The 17,376-nt window shown below is 37.2% G+C and overlaps 1 protein-coding gene across 1 annotated transcript in view; it reads right to left on the minus strand.

The window, feature by feature from the left end:
• DOK6 (docking protein 6) overlaps window positions 1–17,376 on the minus strand; it is a 262,700-nt gene that overhangs the window by 154,583 nt on the left and 90,741 nt on the right. Inside the window, exon 2 of the mRNA XM_086742170.1 lies at window positions 4,476–4,583. Within this exon, the coding sequence (XP_086598296.1) occupies window positions 4,476–4,583 (108 nt within the window). The remainder of the gene's footprint in view (window positions 1–4,475; window positions 4,584–17,376) is intronic.

Below are 17,376 nucleotides of genomic sequence, written 5' to 3' on the forward strand. Positions count from 1 at the left end.
GCAGAGCTATTGCCCCTTTATGCTGTCTTTGGAGAGAGCAATGTGAGTAAACATAGCTGTCCTGCACAATTTCTACAATGAATGTTTAAGGAAAAAGAGTACAGCTAAGCTATAACTTACCTGAGCAAGAGTGTAATGATCTAAATTTACAGAAATGAGAAGTTTTAATTTGATACTAGAAACTGGAATGAACAGATGAGGTCACACTTCAACTAATGAATGTAATATTCACTGTTACTGTCAGGAGGCACTTGTCTGTAAGGGCTAATGTCATTATTGTTATTTATATTATGAAAATTACCAGGAAAAAAGCACCAAAGCAATGCACAACAGCATTAGAGAATTTATCAAATAACAAATAAACTCACATATTGTCTGGATACTGGGGTGGGGTGGGAGGGGCAGGTAGAGAGTCCATTTTCTAAAGAAGCCAGCTTATTTGCTCATTTAGAAATATTTATTCAGGGTAGGTAAACTAGAAAAATCTCTATTTTTAATTCTCCTAGCTTTGTGCCACCACTCTTGTTTTTTCTATTTTTTTTTTTATCCCCTTCTGTAACTGCCCAGTACATGGGTTTATTACGTAAGTACAGGAAATATATAGCCATCTAGCTAAAGTGTTTTAAACATGAATTTGATTTGAGCTACATTTCAAGCTCAAACATGGAAAAGCGGAGATCTTAATGAGTTACCTATATTGGGGTACTGTTTGTAATTGTGTGTCGTAGTTCAGCCCCGATCAGGACCAGACTACGCAGTCTCTCTCTCACTCCCCCCACCCTCTGAGAGAACAGGGAGAGAAAATATAAGAAAAACGGCTCGAGGTTTGAGATAAGGACAGGGAGAAATCCTTAAAGTTACCGTCACAGGCAAAACAGACTCGACTTGGGGAAAACTATTCATTTATTACTACAAATAGCAGGATAATGAGACAGAGAACAAGATAACCTCCATCCACCCCTCCCTCTTCCCAGGCTCAACATTATCTCTACTACCTTCCCCCCCCCGAGCAGCACAGAGGGAGAAGAGGGAATGGGGGTTGCAGTCAGTTCATCATATGTTGTTTTACGCCGCTGCTTCATGGTCGGGGGAAGAACTCCTCACATTCCTCCCCTGCTCCATTGTGGGGTCCCTCCCACAGGCCACAGTCCTTCGTGGAACTGCTCTGGTGTGGGTCATCTCTTCCACAGGGTGCAGTCCCTCCAGAACAGCTGTCCCAGCGGGCCCTCCACAGGCCACAGCTGCTTTCAGGCATGCACCTCCCCCAGTACGGGGTCCTTCATGGGCTCCAAGTGGATCTCTGCTCCTCCGTGGACCTCCATGGGCTGCAGGGGGACAACCTGCTCCACCATGGTCGTCACCACAGGCTGCAGGGGAATCTTGGCCAGGACCCGCATTACTCCTCCCCCTCCTTCTGAACTGACCTTGGCGTCTGCAGCCGTTCCTCACAACAGGCTGGTAGATGTTTCTCAGGATCTTTTTTTACATCTTAATCATTTCTCATCTCCTTTCCATTTCTTGCAACTGGGCTGGACCGAGTCGGGCCCAGTCGGCTGCCTGGCCAGAGGCCAGAGGGCGAGGCCTGCAAGGCCCATGAGGCCTGCACCTCCCCCTCTGCACCTCTGCCCCCACGCAGCTTCTTCACATCTTCTCTTCTCTTTTTTTTTTCCGTTTCCCCCTTCTTAAATATGTTATCGCAGAGGCGTTATCACGGAACATTCTGCTACCAATTGGCTCGGCCTTGGCCAGCAGCAGGTCTGCCCTAGGCCCGGCCGAGTCCACTGAACAAAGGGGAGCGACTTCTAGCAGTTTCCTACAGAAGCTACCACCTTAGGCCCCCCCTCACTAACAAAACCACGACATCGTGGATAGTGATTTGAATGCAGATAAATCAAATGTATTATTTTTTGTTATGTTTCCACTTGAGAGGTAAAATTCTCTCCTCTCACTTTGCATAAGAAAGCTAGAAAATCTGCACAATACAATCTAGTAAGACTATGTGCTACTGCTAGACCTTCTCCCAGGGTAACTCAGACTGATTTGAAGGTCTGAAGGACATGAGCTCCTAGACAAAACATTCTGAGTCCCTTTCTGCACCACCTCCTTTCTTCTACTAGTTATACACAGATTGCACAGGAATAAGGATCGCAGAGTTGATGTACATATTCTTATGTGAATATTAGCGTGTGATCAGAGCCTTTCGTCCTTTCCAGCATGTTGTCCTTTCACTCCTTTGAGGAGTCAGGCTTGCAACCTATTTTTTAATCTTCCTTAAAGAACACCAGGTCTAATTTCTTCAATATTTAATCATTTTTTTCATTGATTCTTCAAGTTCAGAGTTACCTTTCAACTTTGCACACCAGATGCCCTCATTATATTTAGTGAGTGAATAAGGAAACAGAGAATTTCAAAACAGGGCTAACAGCTTGCATTGGATAGCAAAACACATGCATTTTAAACTACTTCAAAATATAACAAAGCAATAAGCAGCACTAGAAAGGAAAGAAAGAGAATCAGTATATTTTGATCCAATACCAGCAATCAAATAACTGTATTTGCTCCCATGACAACCTGCACTGTTCCCTCAATAGTCACTCTTGATAACTATTCACAACTCATGCACATCTACTTCACCACTATTTCATTTATCAGAATGGAGGCAATTGAGGAGAATAATCATTATGAAATAACAAAATACCATTGGAAAAAAAATCAAGTCTGAGAACAAAATTCAGGGTTTCTATTTTCTCATAATATAACTTTACAAATGATTTCATGACTTAATTTGAAAAATGGGTATAATCCAAGTGAATGGATACAATACTTTTTTTTTCTCTACAGCCAGAAATGCAGTAGCTTTTTAAACAGGAAAGAGTATCCATTTCTTTCTCTTCACCCTCCCTGTCCCCAAGAAGTAGAATAAGAGGAAAAAAAGGGTGAAAAAGATCAACACTTGCCCCTTCCATTTGCTTGTGTTACATACAAAGGGCCATGTTTCCATCAATACTACAACATGTAGCTGCAACTGTATCTATGTTATTTTTTTAGCTTCTCAAACAATTCTTATATTTCACATGATTTTTTTCTATGACTATGACGTTGACAAGTAGCATATAAAGTGTTCTGAGTCCTTTTACAGATAAAATAAGCTATAGGCAATAACACGCTGAAAAACCATTTAACGTTCCCCCTCCTCCCAAAAGCTCCCCCTGAAGCCCTGACTTTCATCCTTCTGCCCTTCTGCTGATCCATACAAACTTCATAGATAAGGGTTCTCCTCAGGATTTCAGCCATCACTATAGTTATCAGCCCAAACCATCCAATTAATCCTTTTAAAGACTGATCATTAAGACACATTTTGAAGGTAAAAGTTTTTTTTTAAATTTATGTTGAAGAGAAGAATCACTTTTGCTCCATCTGGACATCCTACACATGGGAGCAAACTTTGCCATTGTGCTACATCAGTGAAAGTGCCAATGGTCTAGTACACATTAGTCCTAAACCAGGATACCACTATAAGATCAGAAGTTGGAGTTTTGGCAATATGAAATTACTAGGGCTCTTCTTCTTAGAAAATATTCACAAGATAATTGCATGCTATTTATTATATATACATTTTTTTTTCATTTAAAGATACCAAGAGGTTACTGTAACTTAAAGGCTAATTTGCAGTTTAATGATAAAAAGTACTAGACCTGCCTGGAAGAGATCTAGACTTGCATCCACACTCTTTCACTGCTTGCTGTGTGACCTTGGTTAAGTAATCTTTGTGTTTCAACTTGCCAGTTTTAATGTAATATTTAATGTTGATATGACATAAAGCTAAAGGTGACTGGATAGAAGACAGTAGTACAAGCACAGAGCCTTCCCCTATTTTAGGATTAGCTAATTTGAAGTCTACTGACTGACTCAGGGAGCTGATAACAAGACAGAAAGAAAAATTCATGCTTGAATATCTTGTTTTCCATCACAGAAGTGATAGTGACAGAGAAAGCAGGGAGAATCTCATTCAGTGAATCCTGAATTTTTACCCTTAAAAATTCTTGCTGTTGACAGAGCTTGTAAATCTTGAAGAGTTCTGGGAAAAAATATTACATATTCAACCAGTGTCGCCACTGCAACCGAGGCATTTAGCATTTTCAGAATTTGTTCAATACTTAGTTAATAACTGACAGTTAAACATTTGATTAAGCAGCCAATTTTATACATTTCCAAATACCAACGTTTAAAGAAAAAAACCTCAGTCTATCACTTCGCACACATTGGGGCTTTAGTGCTCATCTGGGAAAAACAGTGTGATCTCTCACCTGCATCACAGACATTTATAGATATTTTACTGTTCTTTTAGTGTCAGGAATCAGTGTTCACCCATTCTCACTGTATTGTTTGCAAATTAGACATACCAAGAACACACTCTTACCAAGGAAGAGTGATAAACAGGCAGTGCTTCTGTTCACGAGAAAAGCATGACTTACCTTGTGAAAGTTTCTGAAATATGCTGCCTTCTCATCTGGAAATTTTTCAAGCCTCCTGGGTCCTTTACTGGAAGCCTTCTTGAAAACCAACCAACAACGCCTGAAAATCTGCAAACAAAATCAATGGATTTTATTAGCTTTAAAAGGTGGACAGTATCACAAATGCATTCAGTTACATAGTTGACATTTTAAAGGAAGATATTTTAAAATGACAATGATTTATTTTAAAAGTCTGGAAAATTCTGAGAACATCAATTATTTCTACACAAGCAGTCCCCACTCTTCAATTTATACATATTGATAGTCAGTCCTTTGCAGACTTTTTACTTCGATTTCTTTCATGCATGCCCAATTTGACAATTCCTGAGATGCAAGTAAATCCATGAACTTCAAATATGAAAAGAATTATAAGGCTGTCATTAGAGAAAGTACTTTCAGAAATCACTCCATGCATTTCTAGTTTTTATATTTATACCCTATTTCTATGAGGCTATTGATACCATCAAGAAGCATTCATTGCAGCTTTTAACAAAATACAGTATTTAATAGTTAGTATAAGCTTGTACACACAGAAAAGAAAACACAAGGTTGAAATAAGCACCAATGTGACCATCACTGGACAACAACATATAGTTCTCTCACTTAGTTCAATGACAAACTTTCTAAGAAAAAAATATGCAGATTATTAAACTTCGGGAACATGTAGTCAAAAATAAAATCCTCCAGAAAGCACAAACCAAAACAATATTATCCTCTCATTTTAATGAGAAACGCCCTAGATTTTGATTAAAATGCATTTTTAAGCAGAAAGGGTACTTTATTAGACTGTTTACCAAGCATTCTGGTGGTATTGCCATAACCAGAAGTTTAAAATCAGGATTGAATTATCAAATAAGAATACATTTGCAGTTCAAAGAGAAGATAATTAAGGATAATCCTCTAGTCTATATTATGCAAGTAAAGGATTAGATATTAATCTAGTTTTATAATCTATAAAAACAGTTTACTTCATTCTCCTCTTCAGTACTTGCACAGGTCTATAAATAATACTATGCTGAATTTTATGTTATGATTTCAAGGCTACATTGAAAAACAAAAAAAAAACCCCAAATACTAGTTAATAATTCCACTGACCATATGTCAAGAAGAGTCTTATTTCTTCAGAAATTCTACAAAATTTAATGACATAACACAAGAAGTACAGTACTATTTAATTTGGATCAAACACATCTCCCATTAAAAAAAAAAAGAAAAAAAAAGAAAAAAATCAAGGAAATATGAGCAGGGAGAGTTAAAATAAGGAGTTTTAACCTCAGTGTGATGCTATCTAAACTGCGTACAGGCAGCAAATATAGTGTCATTAAAATAATTAAGTTTTTATTAACCACATTCTGATACAATAATACTGACACTATCCTGTTGCCATTATCTCAGATTAATGTCACCTGTCAAAATAAGCACTTCCTTTTAAAAACCTACTATTGGACTACAATATCAATATGTTTAATTATGAAGACTTTTGAAAGAAAACATAGCGTTTAATGAAATCTTCTGCAAGTACCCTTCTTACAAAGCATACAAGTTTTAGGCTTTTTCTTCTAAGGTCGTAAAGTGGCAACTGTACAACTGCACTTCCCATCTTAGAAATTACTTCACCTAACCTGGGGGAAAGCAAAGACAATATCACATTTCCTGAAAAAAAAATGACATTACACTGTGGGACATCATAAACCATCTTTATTATATAGTACTTTCCTCAAATAACATCTTGGTGGTGTTGCAACTTACTTTACCAAAGCTATAGGACTGTTCCCACAGTTATCTCTTGATTAACCTATATTAATAATTCACTATGTTACAGTGTGAAAAGCTCCACTTTTGCAGGTAACACATGGGTGGAGGAAATTAATGCTATTTTGACCTTACTGAAAGCAATAGCACCAACTGTCCAAAAGGGACGTATTTATTAATTTAATAAAAACGTTCCTTTTAATAATGCTTCTGGCTCTTCTGGGATCTGGGTTTTTTTTTAGTCTACGGTGTTTTCAGTTCATCTGTCTTCCTCTGAGGAAAGTCTTTTCCTAAGGAGTTCTTTATCAAGGTAAAAGCCATTGCCTTCATTTCAGATCTTTCATTGATTTTCTTATTTTCATTATCTGACCTTAATGGTTTACAGTCCTCAAAGACTTCTCTTCAGAAAAACAGATCAATCTACAGGCCCCATCATCAGTGGCGGTGGGTTTTAGCACAACAATGGAATCCACATTTTACAGATGACCTCAATTTTGGACAGCTGGAGATAAGGTAACAGAAGTTTTGTGTCAATTGACTGAGAAGTTTTTTGAAGGTTGGATTTTGGTTTTTGGTCTTTTTTTTCTGGTTTTTTTTTTTTTTTCTCTTTTTAAATATATATGGCACAGTCATATTTTGTTATAATGCAAAGTATAAGTTAGATCCAGTACATCAGAAGTGTCCTTAATAAATGGAAAACTAGAAATGCAAAGTCAAGGAGTCAGATTTCTCCCTGTGAGGATAAGAACACTTTCCAGATAAAAGGTCATATCATGCATACTATAAAGCTACAAAGCAATTCCTTCAGTGACAAATGGGCAGTGTCTCCTGATTGGCAACTTCAATCTTTTTTCACTGGCTATCAACCTGGGACAATGTGGAAGTGAGTTTGAGGGTTTGCAGCTAAACTGACAAAATTCAAGAGGGAGCCTTTGACTCCCTTATTAGGGGGTGCTTCAAAGTATCCATTGAAGAGGGATAGATACTAGTTATCTTTAAGGATTCTCCTTATTAGGCCTTCTCCGAAATTTCACCACTGGGATGAATCCAAAGGCCTCAGTATTTAGACTACAGAAATGAACAGCCCTTACTTTTAAAGGAGAACACTGAATAGCAAGAGGAGGGAACCATAAGTGTTACCCTTAGACAGTTACTACTCCTATTTATTGACATCTGGTTTTTTCCCAACTTTTAAGGAAAGGAGAGATCTGAAGAATGGAATTGCTTGAAGAAGACTCTTGATATAGTATGTGCATACACCAAGGTATATCCTTGTATTTGAATTTTTTTTTAACCTACTTTTAAAGCTGATATAAACATATACAGTTCCACCACATTTCAGCAGCATTTTATCTTATTAGACTAACAGAGAGTTTGTATCAGTGTTTGAAAAAGCATTAGCATATGAATTTACCTATAAATATGAATAAATAGGTGCAGATGTGAGCACACAGCAAACAAACATTTGCCTTTCATAAGACACCTCATTGTTATACAGAAGCCTAGTCAATTATTCACGAACTGTGAGATACTCTTTTATCCCTGGCCTACTTTAGGATGCCATTGGCTGTAATCAAAACTTCTGAAAGACTTCTAAAGTCCTGAGATAATTGGGGTAGCCATTGTGAAAGAAATCAGCATCAGCCTGTTAACAACACAGAGAATGAGAACAGTGTTGTCTCCATAATATTTAGTATTTCCTGTGAGATTTAAGTGTCTGGTTTTCACACATGCATAATTGAAGAAATGCCAAATATTTGATCATTTAATCAGTTTTACAGCACTCTTGGATGAGTGCTCATTGCTCAATGAACATGATTAAAACATTTTGTATCAAGGGCAAGCAACACAAGTCTAACCTTATGCCATTGCTATTTTCTGGAGAAATTCAGAAAGATAGCATTGTGTACATGTTATGTTTAGGTTTCCTATTATTAAAGTATCAATTAGAAGGATAAAAACTTGTTCAGTACAAACCTGAGAAGGATTTTATTGAAATTACCTACTGAGTCCATGGCACAGCAGAACCTCTTTAAATAACACCTTTCCTCTCTCAGTTTTACAAGACGGTCAAAGCAGAAAAAAAAACCCCACTCCTCTAGTTCTCACTACCTGTGCAACTATATATCAGTAAGCAATGGCAGTAACTTAGCACGTTCGTGGTCTGGTGAGACTGATTCGCTACCACTTGAAATATCATATGGCAACGATTTTCATTACAATGTACAAGCTTGCACGGGAAAGTAGCCTCTGTTCCTAGGGATGGACTCTGAGTAGCCTTATCTCATTAACAAGAGAAAATCATTCCACATCTGGAACAATATAACTTTATCACCTGCAAATGAGTTCTGAAATCTTTCCAGTCAGAAATTAAACTTCCACTGCTGCTCCATTTCTATTAGAGATCACTTTCTAATACTTCACTTGAAACACTGCAATAGATCAATTCATGATGAAAATCTCTGCATAATCATCTCTTCTTACTTTTTCTTCTGCTTAATTCATCTCTCAGCTCACCTTTCCAGCATGTTCATATTTTTTTAATATTCTTGACTAATATATGCAAAAATTTGGCCTCTGAATGGATCATTATTCTTCATTTTCATATCGTACAGTTCTGTTTTATTGTTACCATGGTTATGCATAATAAATCCATTAAAAGACATATTACAGGAAATCCATTGACTAAATTAGTTTTCTAGAAATAAGATTTTTTTTGTTTCCTTTTCCTAGAATAATTTAAAATAATTGGTTTACATTGGGAATCTTACATAGGATTTTCAATTTTCCAGAGACTTCCAAAGCCTTTTCCTAGTCATTTACAATAGATGCTATTGAGATTAACATTTCTTTTTATCTGCAGCTGTAGCTAATAAAGCTTTGCCAGTCATTGCTAATATTTAGAGAAAAGATTTTTATTGACACACTATTCCAAAAATTCTACCTCACACTCCAAAAAAAAACCAAAACCAGAAACAAAAATCCTCATCCATATTTTTCTTTTTTCTTTTTTTTTTTTTAAATAATGCCAAAAAATAAAGTTACAACAGTATAAGCTTTCTTTTTCAAACCACTTAAGATGCTCTGAAATCTCCCTGCTCCTATCTAAAAGATAGCATGAGTGGCAATCATTTCCTTGGGTATACTGGAAAACTAAAAACCTAAAAATCTAATATTCTGTCACTAGTTGTAGAAACATTTGTCTCTCAAGAGAAGCAGCAGTGAATCAGCTCCTAGTTACCAACAGAAGATATTACTGACCAGAACAGGCACCGAAGCATTGCTCATGTGGCTTTTTGCTAGCATAACCCATCAAATGGTTCTCCAGGGAAGACATCTACGTAATAATATGCAGTCCTGCATTTACATCTCATTCTCTAGAGAAAATGCTAGTTGGTTTCTCCTCCCTGACTTTCCACGTGCAGTGCTCTCCTGTTAGACAGCACACCATCCACGGTGTATGCTTTAAAAGCACTAAACCACAAAAATGCTCCACTCCTTATCTCCATTAAATATGGATATTGTCTTTTGTGGGGTATATAAGAGAAATGTAGTATGTTGCAACAGTTGTGAGCTAAAAAAAAATACTTGACTCACAAATTAAAAACTGTAGCATTCATAATAACAAAAATAAAAAGAGTTATCACAGTAAAGTCATATTTAACCATTGTTTTGACATCTATCTCTTTTTGATTTTGCTATGTATAATTTGGCAAAGTGAGGAGAGTTGAGGGGTGACACCTTACCGCTTCTGTGGAACTACACTTGTCACACAGTCAAATAAAATTTAAGAAAAACTGAAAAGTAGTTATTATTTGTAAAAAGGCCCAAGAGGAAAAATGGGAAGACAAAACCATTCATGCCTCAGCTAAAGAGAAAGTTACAAGTTTTAAGCTAATGCTGATTAAAGTCAATAGGGAAAAAAACCAAAACCGACCTCATCTTTACAAACCACCTAGTTGAGTTACCAACATTTTACATTGAAAAGACAAAAGCAAGTACTGTTGTAACAAGCCATGCTATCCCTCCCGCACTTAAATTTCTGAGCATCTTTGAAATTAAGGTTTCCTAGAAACAGTGCTTTTTCCTGTCTTGAACTGCACTGATTTCATTGTCTACTTTTTTTGAAATACAGTTATCTCTGCACTAAGCATGTGCATTTTGGGTGGCAAATTTGGATCTGTATGACAAAGCAATAGAGACAGAACACTACCACACAGCACTGAGCTTCTGAATTAGTGCAGAGGGTGCAGAGTAGTAGGGAATCAAGGCCAGCTCCTGCTCCTTTACTGCACCACTGGGAACTCATGTATTTCCAGCAGCAGAGGAGCTATTCTCCACAGTCGTCTGATGCTCACTCCCGCTCAAACAGAAGGAGTGGCAAAAATAACCCCTAGACTTGCTCAGAAGCATGAGACTACTTGCTTCTGTCAGCAGCTCCGGGATGTGGGGCCAAGACCTTACTACAAGATACAAAAAGCCTTGGGAGGTTTTCAATTTTTTTTCTTGATTCTAACTCTCCACCCACTCTTGCTTATTTCAACATATTTTCTTCAAACATTACCAAAGTATCTACCACAAAACAACTGTAATAAAAGCAAAGCTGTTTAAACTGAAAAGTCAAGACTGAAAAACTACAAATATATCCCCAAAAGACTAGTCATAATGCTTTTAATAAAAAATGCTATCTGAAGTTGTGTTGTGAAGGCTATCCAACAGATAAACATTCCTCATATATGATAACCTTGCATGTACCCTTGAGCTTCATTTTATCATCCTAATTACAAAGCAAGGTTAAACGTCCAGTTTATAAACCTTGTAGTATGACCTTCTGCAACATTACAGAAGACAATTAAGACTTAGATCATTTTAGTATCATAGTTGAAATTCTAAAATTGCAGAGAGCATTTTAAAAATTATTATTATTTTGATTTGCAAATCTACTGGCATTTAAAGTTCAGAATAGAAGAAATATAGAAACATCTGCCACAAACTGTTTCATCTCAGATTAGATCAAGCCTTGTGGGCTTGATTGCAGCCAGTGAGAATTAGAATGGTTAGAGAGAGATGATTAGGGACAATTCACCCAGTTACAGTATATATACGCCATCTTTCTGCTGCCATAACATACTATTATAGATTCATATAGATGTGTATAATATACTATAATTTATGGTGCTATAGTCACAGGCTATACATGTAATCCATAAAAAGATTTATTTTATTATTAGAGAGTTCTGTAAAATCAAAGCACTTCATAGTAATTTTTCAACTATTCCTATACTAACTAAACTATTGTTTGTATAAACACTTTAGCTACGGAATCTGAAGGTTTTTTTTTAATTCTGCATTTAGAAAAGAAGAAGGAATACATATCCGGAAAGATATGAACGTTGTATTCCTGTGAAAAGTGTTATACGATTTTAGAAATCCTTAACCTGCAGCTTAAAATCTCACCATTTTTACTTTGCTTTGAACTGCCTGCAGGGCAATTCAAGGACAGAAGGGCATGCTACACAAATAATGCACTCAGTCTTCATAGCACTCTGCAGATCAGCAGAATTTATCACTTATATTGGAACTGATGTTATGATTATTTAAAAAATAACAGTACCAGTAGACATTTTTTTTTGCTAACTGCATTTCTGATTCAGTTTTGGCAAGACTAACTTCAGTGATACTTTTGGAGAAAAACTAAAACTTCTTGCTTCATGTCTGGCCTCAGAGTAGTTAACAAATAAACCTCAAAACAAACCACAACAAAAATTTGATTACAACAGTTTTAGCAGGCATCCAGGAGGAAAATCCCAGATGTTGCAATATTTTTAAAGAAATAATGCCCAAGAAATCTCACGCATTTCACTGAGCTTAAGCTGAGTGTGTTGCAGCTACTTATGAACAATTATGTAGCCAGAATTTGTACCCAAGTTCGAATCTCCTCCCATAGGTACTTTCCTAAGTGTAATCAGAAAAAAAATACCAACAGAGAAAGCTACAGTTTCATTATACTTTAATATTAAATTTTAGTAACTTCTCAAAGTGAACTGGAGAAACTAGGATACCTCACTTACCTGAAGTTTTTTGGTGGAAATGCAATTTTTTTTCCTACAGTTTATAACAGTTTTCTTTAAATAGTTGCAAATAAACACAGTCCACTTGAATATGACAGACCACAAATAATGGTTTGATATTTTGTAATAAAGAAAAGTTATAACTCTTCTCATTAGTTTTTAATCATATATCTATATATTGAAATAATGGAAATACTACTGCAGTAAAGCTTCTTAATTTTTTATTCTTCCATATATATGAGCTTGCTAAGGTGAAACACAATATCTTTTACATATATTTAGTAGACACTTATTACTTTGTTGTTCAAAACGTTAAAGGCATTTAGTATACCTACAAGGGAACTTAATGCTGACAAATAGACAAGTTAGTTACTGAGATAGATTCCTTAGTCACGTCTTTATAATACAAAATTCAGACCTTTATACACATTCTGAAACAACACACTAACATTGAAAGGTGGTATCTATCTGCTCAGATCCTTTATATTTTATGTTAGGAAGGCAGGCATTTGTGAAAATAAGCATTACAAAGTCAAAACCATGCAACAGAATACCTTAAAATGAAGCAGAGCTTCTGAACAGAACAGTAATCGCAAACATCTGTTCTATACTACTGAGAGACAAAAACCCAAATCATTTTTACAGCTCCAATTTAGAGGGCTACAAGCTCAAATGCAGCTTCAGAATCCAAAATGATTCCTTAGGTTTACATTAGCTAGTATTTTACCACATCTGTCCTTACTCTTCTCTACATTATCACACTGAAATCTATCTTAATAGATGTATCACAGTCCTCAACATGCTGCTATTTTGACTAATAAAATAAGTGGAAAAAGTGTGCTTTGCATGGGATTTAAAATAGCTGAGCACAGCACTAAGTCTAAAGCACTTTCCATAAAGAACAAAAATGTGAACTGAATATAAGTGCCACTGTGTATTTATGTAGGTGTATAAATTCTAACAGCAATTGATCCTCAAAGTAAATAGGAAAGTTAGAGTCTTTTATTCTTGGACACACTTTTGTCATTTCAGCATATATCTAGAAGATCTTGCAAATCCAGCCACATTGTCATATATGGGTGAAAAATAACTGTAGTCGATAGGTGCTGCCGTTAAATGCCTGGTCACACTCCCAGACACACATGCATGCATGAAGTATACACAACATGTTTAAATACAGTGAGATTAAAGAATATATAAATACCAATGTAGAGGAAAAGGCCATTCTCTGATACATTGTACTACAGAACACAGTACAGACTCTAAAAATGGTATTTATCCATGACATATCATTCCATAGACCTCTGAAGTAACAGGTTGTATGAATCAATCGTGTTGGTTTCCTGCAAATGAAATGTATCCTTTCTTATGAAGTTACATATACTGCTTTGACTCTGCTTTTAAGTATTACGATGTCTGTTAGATTTTAGCCTGGGAGGTCTACAAAGAGGCTGTGCGAGTGGCCAGGGATCAGGTGAGGAAGGCCAAAGCCCTGGCAGAACTGAATCTGGCCAGGGATATAAAATGCAACAAGGAATAGAGTGCACCCTCAGCAAGTTCGTCGATGACACCAAGTTATGTGGTGCTGTCGACATGCTGGAAGGGCGGGATGCCATCCAGAGGGACCTTGACAGGCTGGAGAGGTGGGCCCGTGCCAACCTCATGAAGTTCAACCAGGCCAAGTGCAAGGTCCTGCACCTGGGTTGTGGCAATTCCAGGCACAAATACAGGCTGGGTGGAGAATGGATAGAGAGCAGCCCTGAGGAGAAGAACTTGGGAGTGCTGGTGGACGAGAAGCTCAACATGAGCCGGCAATGTACCCTTGCGGCCCAGAAGGCCAACTGCATCCTGGGCTGCATCAAGAGAAGCGTGGCCAGCAGGTCGAGGGAGGTGATTCTGACCCTCTACTCTGCCCTGGTGAGACCCCACCTGGAATACTGTGTCCAGTTCTGGAGCCCCCAACACAAGAAGGACATGGAGAAGGTCCAGAGGAGGGCCACGAAGATGATCAGAAGGCTGGAGCACCTTTCCTATGAGGACAGGCTGAGAGAGTTGGGGCTGTTCAGCCTGAAGAAGAGGAGGCTCTGGGGAGACCTGATAGCGGTCTTCCAGTACCTCAAGGGGGCCTACAGGAAAGATGGGGAGAGGCTGTTTAGTAGGGCCTGTTGCGATAGGACAAGGATAATGGTTTTAAAATAGTGGGGCGTAGATTTAGATTGGAAATTAGGAAAAAATTTTTTACAATACGTGTTATAGAACACTGGAACAGGTTGCCCAGAAAGGTGGTGGAAGCCCCATCCCTGGAAACATTCAAGGCCAGGCTGGATGAGGCTTTGAGCAACCTGATCTAGTCAGGGATGTCCCTGCTCCTTGCAGGGGGGTTGGACTAGATGACCTTTGAAGGTCCCTTCCAACCTTAACCATTCTATGATTCTATGATTTTGTGGAGAAATTAATTTTATACAGAAAATAAGGTGTTCTGCAAAATGAACCCTGCAGTAGAATTAGAGCAAGACCCTACAAACAGTAATGATCAAGATGTGTAATATCAGTGCTGTTTTTTTTTTTACATTTGATCACCTGCATTACTGTAGCCTACAGGTTAAATCTCCTCCTGCCTAAGTATCATAGTTTTAGCAGATACCAGTGTGTCCCCAAAGACCATTATATCTCACTTGTAACCTAACGGAAGGGAAGGAAGATGAATTAACAGCTCATGGTAAGTGGAAATAGTTAAAAGCTCAGTTAGCAAGAATACTCTGCAGCAGGAATAAAAGGGATACTGACATTGAGTACTGCAGTGAATTTTTTTTTTTGCAATTCTCATCGACAGAAATACTTGGAGCTTTTGACACAAAAAACCAAAATCAAAATAAAAATCAAACTAAACACCCTAAAAAGCAACTGTAATTTGCTCTGGGTCTTAAGACTTCAAGAAGATCATGCATACAGAGAGAAAGACACCTATTTCAAATACTTCATTCATTTGTATTAGTGATTTGCTTTCTGCCACTCTTGTGCTATTTATTTTACAGTATTTCCTGAAAATATCTGCTTAAAGGTGTTACCAATCTGCTACTACAATGCATCACTATTGCACTGGATAAAGAAGTAATCTAAAGCAAGAAAAGGATGAGAAAACAAACACTTTTACACACAACTAAGAGGATTTGGAAGAAGAAGCTATAGCCCTTAGCTCTTGTAACTACCAACACCAGTTCTGTTCAGCTTTTGTTTTAAAAGCAGATTTTAACAGATAAAGACAGCTTTTACTCAAAGAAAACTAGCATGAAATGGCTTCTCTAAGAACTCTAATGCAGCTGGTCTGTTACATTCCCAGCCAGGATGTTCTGGGGGGAAATGTGCTACTACAGGGGACCAGAACTCTTATTTGTTACAGCCCAGGGGAAATAATGCAGAGGAAAAGCAGATGGTCTCCAAACCCAGAGTTCATAAGTCCAAAAGAGCACTCTGAATTCCCTGCTCTGTACCTGTTATAGGTCTCAAAAAAGTCTGGCCTGAAAGTGTTTTAGAGTTCACGCAAAGTTTACCCAGGTAAATCCACAGAAGCCATGCCAGTGCTTTAGTATGCTTTGGCTCAGACCCAGAGCAGTAACACTCAAGGCATCACAGATCAAACACACATTTCTTTGTTAAGGGAAAGATGGGCATCCCGTCAAGTTAACAGTATTATATCAGAGGAAAAAACAAAACAAAACAAAACACAACAACTCCCCCTCCTCGTCACTTCCACTGATTATCGCCAGATTTCCAAAGTTGTAGGAGATAAGACTGTCCTTTTACAACCATTTCCCACAGGCAGAAGAAAATTATTAGTCTGCCCAGCTGATGCTATTTATTTTTATATTCTCATCAGCTGCATATAAATAGAAAACACCTTGATTTTTCTGTGTTCTGGAGATCACCTGAGGGGAGGAGTGGGTAGAAGAGAAAAAATAAATATTGTAGCCTTTCTGGTCAGATCAAACAGACAACCTGTGGTACCCTGTCCAGAGCACAAGCATTTAGCACATTGGGTCAGTATTAGCTAACACAAGTCCCTTTTCTCACTTACAGTATTAAAAGTGTAGATAGGTCAACAGCAGAAAATTGTGTTGTTCACTTCCCAGGACTGCTGAGATGGTCTCAGATACAAGATCTGAAGTTGTAATATGTAGTCTAACATAAAAGCAAAAAGAAGGAAAGGGGATAACGTTGTATGCTCCTTAGTATTAACTCTACCAGAGTAAGATTTGCCTTTGCAGTATTAATTGGTTATTCATAGTTCAGTGGTGAAGTCTGAGTGAGAGTTTAGCTGTAAGACTTAAAAAGTAGACTTGTTACATATATACTTTATCGTATAGTATTGTATTTATACAGATTACTTTATTGTATAGTGATAGCAATGAGTAAACTCACAAAACCACAGCAAGTCAGCCTGCTTGTTAAGCAATATTTCCATGCAAAAAGTCAGTAGAAAACTATAATTGCAAAATATAATATGCAGATTTTATGAAAAATACCCAGTAGGTTTCATAGAATGATTATTATTATTAATAGCTACTCTGAATAAGAACATAATATGAATCATGAACTAAAAATATTTTGCCAAATTCTGTGATAAATACGGAGACGGTCAGAAAACGGACTAACAACTTTATTGTATTTTTTTTATTACAACAGTGAAATAAGCAAAAAATATTATGAGGAATTCTGACCTTCTTCACTGTTAGAATTTATGTATATGATACTAGTTGACTGGTTCACCACAGGTACTCTTACATATCAAGAGTCCACAGAAAGCGTGTCTTCTTGATGTATTTGTTTTGCAATGAAGTCACAGGGAAAATTCTCAAATTATTTTCAATACCTTAGAATTAAAGTTTCTGATTTGGTGGTGGGGGTGGGGAGGAGAGATGGGAAGGAAAAGTTCTAAGTGTAGAATTACATAAATGAACAATCATAATCCCAGGCATCGTTACTGAATGATTCAGAGTTTGAAAGGTGCTGTTTATATTTACATCACCTATACATGTGAG

Source organism: Chlamydotis macqueenii, chromosome 2 (genome assembly GCF_036417535.1).
Source record: "Chlamydotis macqueenii isolate bChlMac1 chromosome 2, bChlMac1.mat, whole genome shotgun sequence".
NCBI lineage: Eukaryota > Metazoa > Chordata > Aves > Otidiformes > Otididae > Chlamydotis > Chlamydotis macqueenii.